The sequence below is a fragment of the Sesamum indicum genome, linkage group LG4 (assembly GCF_000512975.1).
Source record: "Sesamum indicum cultivar Zhongzhi No. 13 linkage group LG4, S_indicum_v1.0, whole genome shotgun sequence".
Lineage (NCBI taxonomy): Eukaryota > Viridiplantae > Streptophyta > Magnoliopsida > Lamiales > Pedaliaceae > Sesamum > Sesamum indicum.
Genome location: NC_026148.1, coordinates 5495179 through 5504666, shown reverse-complemented (window position 1 = coordinate 5504666; position 9488 = coordinate 5495179). Strand labels below are relative to the sequence as shown.

General features: G+C 36.7%; 3 protein-coding genes across 5 annotated transcripts in view; 2 read left to right on the top strand and 1 right to left on the bottom strand.

The window, feature by feature from the left end:
* Window positions 1-1177, top strand: part of LOC105160104 (probable inactive purple acid phosphatase 1) — a 4633-nt gene extending 3456 nt beyond the window's left edge. Inside the window, 3 exon segments of the mRNA XM_020693441.1 lie at window positions 1-14; window positions 121-430; window positions 538-1177. The exon segment at window positions 1-14 is cut by the window's left edge and continues 130 nt beyond it. Of these exon segments, the coding sequence (XP_020549100.1) occupies window positions 1-14; window positions 121-430; window positions 538-843 (630 nt within the window). The 3' untranslated portion in view covers window positions 844-1177.
* LOC105160099 lies at window positions 1447-4128 on the top strand. Of its 2 annotated transcripts, none has more exons than XM_011077365.2 (3): window positions 1447-2470; window positions 2614-3017; window positions 3216-4128. In XM_011077365.2, exons 1-3 carry the CDS (start codon window positions 1777-1779, stop codon window positions 3843-3845), a joined length of 1728 nt encoding a protein of 575 aa, XP_011075667.1. In that variant the 5' UTR covers window positions 1447-1776; the 3' UTR covers window positions 3846-4128. The 2 variants fall into 2 exon arrangements, with proteins under 2 accessions (XP_011075667.1, XP_011075666.1); XM_011077364.2 differs by having other exon boundaries at window positions 3213-4128.
* Window positions 4307-8379, bottom strand: LOC105160098 (magnesium transporter MRS2-5). 2 transcript variants are annotated; one of them, XM_011077361.2, is made up of 7 exons: window positions 8293-8379; window positions 6919-7500; window positions 6198-6268; window positions 5542-5670; window positions 5120-5464; window positions 4689-4736; window positions 4307-4602 (listed from the first exon to the last, which is right to left on the bottom strand). In XM_011077361.2, the coding sequence occupies exons 2-7, from the start codon at window positions 7361-7363 to the stop codon at window positions 4372-4374; spliced, it is 1269 nt and encodes a 422-aa protein (XP_011075663.1). In that variant the 5' UTR covers window positions 7364-7500; window positions 8293-8379; the 3' UTR covers window positions 4307-4371. The 2 variants fall into 2 exon arrangements, with proteins under 2 accessions (XP_011075663.1, XP_011075664.1); XM_011077362.2 differs by having other exon boundaries at window positions 8209-8341.

Genomic DNA, 9488 nt, shown 5'->3' with positions numbered 1-9488 from the left:
TAAGTTCTGGTATAGTTACATATATATTTCTCTCTTATATATCGCTTTCTAATCATAACTGTGTAAGAATTAAGCTGTAGATTCTCTTACATCATTTTATCTCATTGATCCATGTTTCAGGTATTCCACTGACTATGGAATGTTCCGATTCTGTATAGCTGATACAGAACATGATTGGAGAGAGGGAAGTGAACAATATAAATTCATTGAGCACTGTCTGGCATCTGTAGACCGACGGAAACAACCTTGGCTGATCTTCCTTGCACATCGTGTGTTGGGGTATTCTTCTGCAGCATATTATGCAACTCAAGGATCGTTTGGAGAACCGATGGGGAGAGACGACCTACAAAAGCTCTGGCAGAAGTATAAAGTTGATATAGCTTTCTACGGGCATGTCCACAGTTACGAAAGGACTTGTCCCATATACCAGGTATGTGTTTCAGCAGATTTACTTAAATCATTATTAGACTTACCTTTTTTTTAAAAAAAACAATTTAACTTTGTATAAGCTGCTGAACTATAGTATTCTTGCTGCAGAATATCTGTACAAACAACGAGAAACGTTACTATAGGGGTAGCTTGAATGGAACAATACATGTGGTTGCTGGTGGAGGAGGCGCTAGCCTTTCAGATTTCTCGACTCTAAAACCCAACTGGAGCATTTTCAGGGACGAAGATTATGGTTTTGTGAAGCTGACTGCGTTCGACCATTCAAACATGTTATTTGAGTACAAAAAGAGCAGTGACGGCAAGGTCTACGATTCCTTCAGGATATCCCGGGATTACAGGGATATCTTGGCCTGTGCTGTGGATAGCTGCTCAAGTATGACACTAGCTTCTTGATTGGGATGTTACCTGCAACTCTTTGCTTATGATATTCTCAAGAACCAGGTCCCGTTGATGCTCGTTGCATCGGTTGAACGCACTTGAAGATATACATGCATTTATCAGCTTAAGTTCAGAAAGAACAACTGGGAGGAGAATTGTTTAAGTGCCGTTTGCGAGTTATTTACATTACACTTGAACTGTTAATAAAAGACATGATTTATGTACATGGAGAAATCATTGATTTAGTGCAAGTGTTTAAGGTTCTTTAAGTCTAATGTTCTGACTTTTGTCCTTCTGTTTCTGGAAACAGAGGAAAGATTCCAAATACGATTATTAGAAGTGATTATTACGTTGCTCGTGCTTAAATTAATCCATTTTTAAGCATTCTAATGAGAAAAAGAAGAGCCCTTTTCACATGAACTGAAACAACAAAATCTGAGACTCAGAGTTGAATGAGGATCTCTAATTCACAATCCACAATCTAGTGGCTCTAAAAGCCAGTGTGACATGTGACGGGCCTACCAAACATCCCCCCCCCCCCTGCCCTGCCTTTCACTCAAAATAAATAAATAAATAACAAGGAAGCAATTAATTTAAGCTTCGTGCTTTCAACCAAGAACAAGATTTATACCGAAAATATTTGACTTTTAACCAATCCCTCACAACGAATGGCCATTCTTTATTTGTAGATAAATTCCATTTTCAAGATTTTCAAGACACGGAAATAGTGAACATTCTTGAGCAAATAATTTCATTTGATCAACATATTCAGAGTTCATCAGTTTTCTTGATCAAGTCCCAGTCTTTCTTTGTGGGATTCTTGGTATCAAGGTTTTCACTTTAGGCAAAGGCTTTTGATTCGTCAAGCAGGGTAAAGTTGATGACTTTCTCCTCAGAAATTGGAGACAGGTTCAAGAATCTTGGGGTTGACTGCTTTCTTCTGAAAAAATGGATTTATGGGTTGTCGCAGCAGCTGCAGGAGCTGGATATATAGCAAAGAACTTGCAGAACTTGCCAGGAGATAGAAAGGAAAGCCTGACTCCAGCCTCTTACAAACACTCGTTCAATGTTCAATCAGAATCAAGAAACTTTCTGCAGCAGTTCAGAGATAAAACCTGCCCGTTACGCAGATTAGCACGAAAGAGAGCTCAGGATGACGATTTCTTGGATGTGGAGAATCATTCAGATGTTAGTTTCTCAGAGATCGATCCAATAAGCAGTAGAAACATAGAAGCTAGTGATGATTATAACATGGGATGGGGTTCTAGCGTGTCATCAGCTGTTAGTGCAGAAGAAAAGAGTCTAGAATTTGAAGATGGTGAAAATAGAATTTTCAGCAGAACGAACAGAGGCAAATTCATTAGAAATAGAAGGAATCGCATGAATTCATTAAGGCCTGTACAGTCTTTTGGAAGTTTCCTTGATTCCCAGCTATTCGGAGAGCATGAAAACATAGAAGATAGTTCAAGTTTTCCATCCATGTCTACAATTAGGCCAGTTTTGGTTACTGATGGAAGTCAAATGATCAGCAAGTTGGTTGAATCTGTCGAGGAGATTCAAAAGAAGCCGGAGAAGTGCACTGGGAAGTTGCAGCTGAGTGGTTCCAGTGACGGGGCGGCTGGAAGATCATTCCATTCACAAGGTCCATTCAAACATCAATTTTTCTAAAAACTCCTTTTCATTTCTTATTTATTTGATGCATCTTTGATTGAAATTTAGCATATTATGTTGTTTTCAAGCTCAGTTTCGGTTTCCTTATGACTTTGTCACTTTTTCTCTTGACAGGACCTGAGACGATGCTTCTTTTCATTACTGGAATGATGGTTGGGATATTGTCTGCTACTACGGCCTGGAAAAATGAAGCTGAGAAGTTGAATTCGCAGTTGGAACAGATGCAGAATTTAGTTCAAGATTTGTATGAGGAACTTGATATGAAAGAAATGGTAATGGTGAAGGAGCTAAGTGATGAGCCTCCTGGAGAAAACGATACGCCTCAGGACTCGATTGTATCTCCTACTGATGTGAAGGTGAAGAAATTGGCTGAATTTGACAGTCTAAAAGCAAATGATAGAAACACAGAGAACCTGGAGCTGTTGAGCAAAATTGAGGCAGAACTTGAAGCTGAACTGGAGATGCTAGAAAATAACTATAAGGCATCTGCCCTGGAGAGAATATCTGGTGTTGTTGAGGTAAGCCATAGATTCAGCTTTTAGAATGTGAAGTTAATGCTTGTATACGTTTACTATTAGTGGACAGTTCTAAGAATTTCTATTAACTGAGATACTAGACCAGGAATTGCCAAGATTTAACATCTGATACTCTTGTGATACGTCAAATTGTATACTTCAATCTTCCAAGATTCCTCAGTTTTCAACTGTTTTCAGCAGCTTGATCCAGATTTTGAACCAGATATTATCCAAAGAGACTTAAAGTCGACAATGGACAATGGTATGTCTGAGTCAGGAGACGAAACGACGGATACAACCACTCATGGCTCTCCACCTGCAAATTATACTGTTTCCCCTTGGGAGCTGAGCTTGCGCCTCCATGAGTTGATAGAATCCAGGCTCCAAATGCGTATAAAGGAGCTGGAGACAGCTCTCTGTAACAGCCAAAACAGGGTTCAAATACTTGGTTCACAGAGCATTGTCTCTGGAAGGAGATTTTCTTACTGTACAACAGAATCCTCATCTGTTCAACAAAGTCCTACAGAAGAACATGACAAACAATATGGGCCTTCGGCAGAGAATCAAGAAAAGGAGACAAATGGGATTTTGCTTAGGGTGAGAGAGAAGGATCAAGAAAGTCAAGATGGGGAATATAGCAGCAATGCTGGAAAGCATTCCATCGATCGACTAATGCCACAGATTGCATACCAGGATACATCAACAAGTTTCATGTCTGATGAAGATTGCCTGAGTGAAGATAACGAGACTGATGAATCAGAAATGCTTCTGATAAAGCAGATACTCGAGAGAAGGAAATCAGGTTCCAGTTGCAATCTTAAAATTGATTAAGGTGTACAAACTCAGATGGCATACTGATAGAATACAGAAGAGTGTATAGTAAGTGTACAGGTAGGAAAATGAGGATTGAGAAAGAACATTAGAAGCACAAATCTCATGAGACAAAGAAATAAGAAAAATAAAAGGTGCCAATTGGCAATGGAAATCGAAATCATTTTTGTTTAGTAAGAAGCAGTTGCCATCTAAAGAGCTGGTTTTTGTAACATTGTTCTTGCATCAGCGTGTTGTGTAACAATGTTTGATATGATAATTGTGCCTTTTCTGGAATAGAAAATAAAGCAAAGATGTCTGTGTAGTGAAGCAAGTGCGCAAGCTTTTGCCAGATCTGGAGATTTTCTTGATTGAGAATGGCTTCAGGAAGCAGATCATATGATTGAGGTGTACGGTGAAATTTTCCATCGACCAACTGTATAATATAGGCAAAATTCCATGGCGATCACATTAGAAAGTTATAACCATTATTGGTAACCAGTTTCAAATCATTTAATCTTGAAAAAATATAATTCCAATGTACTGTTCACAAGGGAAAGACTTTTTTGTGCCTGAAATATATCAAAAAGGCCAAATACAACAGTCCACAAGACACTCCTGTAATGATAAGTACCCAGTTGAATGTTGATGCATTTTCAAATACGGTGTCATCGAAGTTCATACCAAAAACTGCAGTCACAACGGTGAATATAGTAGCCACAAAAGTAGCAGCTGTAAGAAGCAACTCAAATTGGATCAGCTGATTCTGAACATTTCCCTGTTACAACAGTAAAAATACATGAATTTTGCAGATCGTATGTTACTAAGATGTAAAAATGTTTATCATCAATCATCGAACCTTACCAGCTTTATGTTGATTAAATCCTCAGTATCCTCGATATACTCTTTAAGCTGCACTCCCATGAAAAATGGAATATGTAACATCAACATTATGAAGCAGCAAAGCACAGTTTTCATCTTCTTTCCTTTTCTTTAAGTTATTTCTTTGTCTAGGCCTAAACTGTAAATTCTTTAAAGAATCTTGCCCAAATTGTGAAGAGCAAACCACTATTATAAAGAAATTTAGCTGTTTTAAACTTTTTTCCATGAGACACGGCGTACAATAGGTTAATATTCCTATTCCAGTACTTCACATTGCTGGATCTAAGGGACTTGGTATTATTGTGAGACGTAGTTAAAGATTTTTCAAAAGATTGCTGAACTAATTTAACTACATACTTAACAATATCTTGATAGAAAAGGTAAGAAATGTTTTATTGTAAACATTTTCTTACCGATAGCAACTTGTTGAGTGTGTTGTCTATGACGACAAAGTACGCTTCAAGCAACATTTCAAGCTGATCAATGTTTTCCCCACCACTGGATGAACTCAATAAGCTTCCATGTTTAGAGGAACTGATATTGCTCAAAGCTCTCTGTAATTTGGGAACTCCACTATACGATCCCACGGGAGAAACAGGTGCAGATTTAGAGACAACGTTGACATTTTCTTTATTACTGATTGTTTGATCACATAGATCATCGTTGGTGAGGTCGTCCCTTCTTTCTTTCTTTTCTGTTAAATACATCTCTGCCATGTCTCCGTCATCATCCATTAGATGCTCTATTTCATCACAAACCTAAAATTCAAGACGGGTTAAACGACAACTACATCACCTACAAATGTCGGGCTTGACCAATTATAAATTTCTCATACCTTTTGTACACGTTGAGTCAAGGCAAGGAGGTGCCCTTTGAATCTACGCACACGCTCTAGATTGGAAGTGCTTATTGATGATGCCAATTCATCGAGCACTGGATATATCTCCTTTTCTAGTTCCTTTACCTAATAAATTCATGAAGTTAAGATGTCAAAAATACTAGGTTCCTCTTCAGAAGCTTTTGACCATTTTGTGATGATGTGATCAGGCAAGCCCTTTTGTCTAAAGCCTTTGAGCATTTATTGATCAGCTTCATGGATTGGAATTGGGAAATCAGCAGAAGTTTAAGGCATTTGGGCAACAAGTGTTAGATGCTCCTATGAAGAAGATACGTGCTGAATTTAAAACAAAGGGATTCTGCAATGCATTTCAGGCAATAGAAAACTGAAGCATCTATAAAATGACAAAAGAAGACGTGCCGTCAGCACAAACTCCTGAAACAGGCGTCTCCATTTGACCTGATACAAACAAGTAAAAACATCTCATCTCTTGTCCATTATGAATCCCCAGCATCTATCATTGTTTGTTGTTGATTTCCTCTCATTAAATTTTGGTTGGAGGATTCCATAGCCCTTTTTCCAGAGGAGTAGAAAGACAAAAATGGAAGCCCAAAACAGAATCCTCCATTACTTCAAAAGACAAAACTGCATACCTGAGCATCAAGAGACATACATGTACTTTCCAAAGCAAGCTCCAAAGCCCTGAACTCGAAAGGCAGGTCATCTGAATCACATCGCAACAACTGGTATTTACTTTGAAAAGGGAAAAAAGTACAGATATAATAAAGGCTAGAAGCAGAAAGGAAATATCTTGCATAAGATTCCACACAATGAAAGCTATACAACATGCTAATTGTGAGGGAAAATATGAAGAACTGTCATACAGTGAGACCAACGAAAGACTCATATATTCACTAAGAATGGTTTTAACTTTGACAGTTCTTTCTTATCACAGAAGAAATACTCTTATTTGAAGCCAACAATTCTTAGTACTGAGAGTTCATTATGAACATCTACCAAGTGAAACCTTTAGCTCAAACCAACTCCCAATTTATTTTTCCTTGATAGAAAAATTTGTTATGTCTTTTTATGACTCTGTTATAGTATACTTGGTCTCCCTGTCTATGGTTTATTTATTCATATGCTTAGAACTTCCCAGGTTAAACTTGAAATCAGATGACAATAGCTTCACATAGATGTGGTGATGGAATGTATGTCGGCCTCTTTTATCTTTGGTAAGAGCTAAAAAGCTACCTCAATGCCTCAGGAACACTAACACACATTTCAAGTTTACATTTCTGATTCCTCACTCGTATCAGTTCCTTCGCATCAAATGAAGACATAAATGCTGCCACAAGAACTTCATCATCTTACCATACTGATCTTTTGATGTCTCAAGACGCTTGCATAATTCAGATTTGTACTGTAGTGCGGAACCGTCCAATGAGTTCTTCAGTATAACTTCATCAGCTGTGATTATACATCTTATCTGTTCAAGACTGACTACAATAGCTTTCTCACGACCTAATATTGTGGAGGGGTAGATAAACAAAGGATCCAAAAGCCTGAGATCTCTGGAAGGCAAAGAGCAACGTCTCATTAAAGTAAATTTATCCAGTTCCACAACTTTTGAATTCCCTTTCGAATCAATCAATATCCAAGACCGACTTCCAAGATTATGACCTCTCTTCTTTAAGCCTGGAAATCCTGATCCACGTGTATTTTGACCCCCATGCAAATCTGAATAATATCGTGCAGAGTTAAGGAAAGTCATAGTTTCAGGAACAGTACTGGAAGGTGGAGGTCCTGTTTGAGCCATTTGTGTTCAGATCTATCCTTTATTTCATCCAGGCATTTACAGCTGATAAATCTCTTCATCTACGTGTTGAAATGTAGGCTATTCTTTCCTAAGGCAAAATCTTGCTGGAGCCGTCGCAGCCAAATTCTTTCCACATCCTGATGTACAACATGAAAAAGAAACGTAGTTACATAAATAGATGCAGAGTTCTCCGCAAGATTTTTACTTTTCCAACTTAATGGCCAAAAGAACATATTATCAAATGCTAAAATCCAGAACAACTATCCAGTCAATATTATTCGGGACAAAAATCCCCCAAGTTTTGATCCTGAACTACTTCCATTTCTCAAGAACCATACCATCAATATGTACAGCACATTCTGATCATCACTGCACACATTGTTTGTTCTCAGCTCTCCAATTCCCACCTATGTTTGGTTACATTAAACAAGTCAAAATGCTAAAGTTGTTAACTTTCTTTATCCAGTTTATTCAAACTTCTACTCCCAACCTATATCCAAACAAGCTTGCAACTACAGCAAATTCTTATATCAATTTGTTCCCATTTTCATTACTCTTGAAAAGACAAGCTTCGTCCGCAGTCATGTCCCAAAACATGGAATTCAGATTTAAAAGAACAAACGAAGGAATGCGAATACCACCAATCTTGATCAATTAGATGAAGCTGTCAGCCAATTTTCCATGACCAAGAATGAAAACTCTAAGCCATATGCTCAAAGGTAATACTGCTAAAACCTCAGTTGTTCCACATAACATCTTTCACATAATTTGCAATAATATCAGACACCAATTACAGTAAAGACTAGGGAAAACGAGGTAATCAAATCGAACAAGAAAAAACCCACCTCCAATTTCAATCTCTAGTGCTCGTATACACACACAAAACACGCAGTATCTGCGTCGGTAGAGACAGCTAGTGAAAATCATACCTTAGGTTCACTTCAGAGGTCGGTCTTAAAGCCGTGGATAGATAGATACATGGGATATTCACTATGTCATTCTTAACTGTCATTTCGTGTTGGCGTGTGCGAAGCAAGAGAGAGAGCTGAGCACGTTTTTACAGAAAAGGACGGTGTGAAACGCGACTTAACGTTGCAATTAATGGGTAAATTATATCTCCCATCTCTAAATTTTGCGTAATTACAAATACATTATTATTATTTAAAAAATTACAAATACCCCATAATTTTAATATATATCTAGCAACAAACTCATTCTTCTAGCCTTCATTAGGTTCTATCCAATCTTTGTTTGAACTAACCAAACTGTATTTTAAATTTTGAATTGTAATTTTATACATTTTTAAACTTTTTAAAAATACTTTATCAACTAATATGTATGAATTACTTTACCCACGGCCAACTAACTTCATATTTTTGGAAAAGGTTTTTTTTTGTTTTTATTTTAAAAAAAAAATGTTCATCTCACTATTTAAAGGTTACGTTGTTTTTTTTTTTTTCACTTGAGGTTGTATTTGATATTCGTAATTGTGTCAAATCTAAAAATATTTAGTTGTTATTGTAAATACATATATATATATATAAGCATACAATCTTGGTATTTCTTCATAATGCTTATAACCTTTTGTTTCCGTCATGATGTTTTGTAATTATAATATTTATTAATATAGTTTGTAACCATAATTTTGGTGGTCTATAAATACCTCTATGTAATTCATTTGCAAATAAGCTTTTGGAAGAATAAGAATAGAGAATCCGAGAGAATACATATCTTGTTTTCTTATATACTATTAGGAGTAATAGGCTAATAAATTTAGAATTTCTCTAAGTTTATAATACGTTATAAGCATGGCGTTATGCTCGATCAAGGAAGAATGTTAATTTTGCTCCGTATAATTTTTATTCTTTATTCATTTACCTCTACAAATATTATAGTTATTTTTATTCTTGATTATTGAATAATGAGATTTTTGCCTATTCTGTAGCCGTTGAAACAATGGATGAAAATGAAAATGATCCTCAAACTATGAAGGAATGTTGATACTGAAATAATTGGAAAAGTTGAAAAAAGGCAATACAAGATGAGCTTAATTCGCTAAATAAGCAAAAAGTATTTGGACCTATAACTCCAATACCAAAAGGTGTCTTAGCTAGTTGGCAATAAG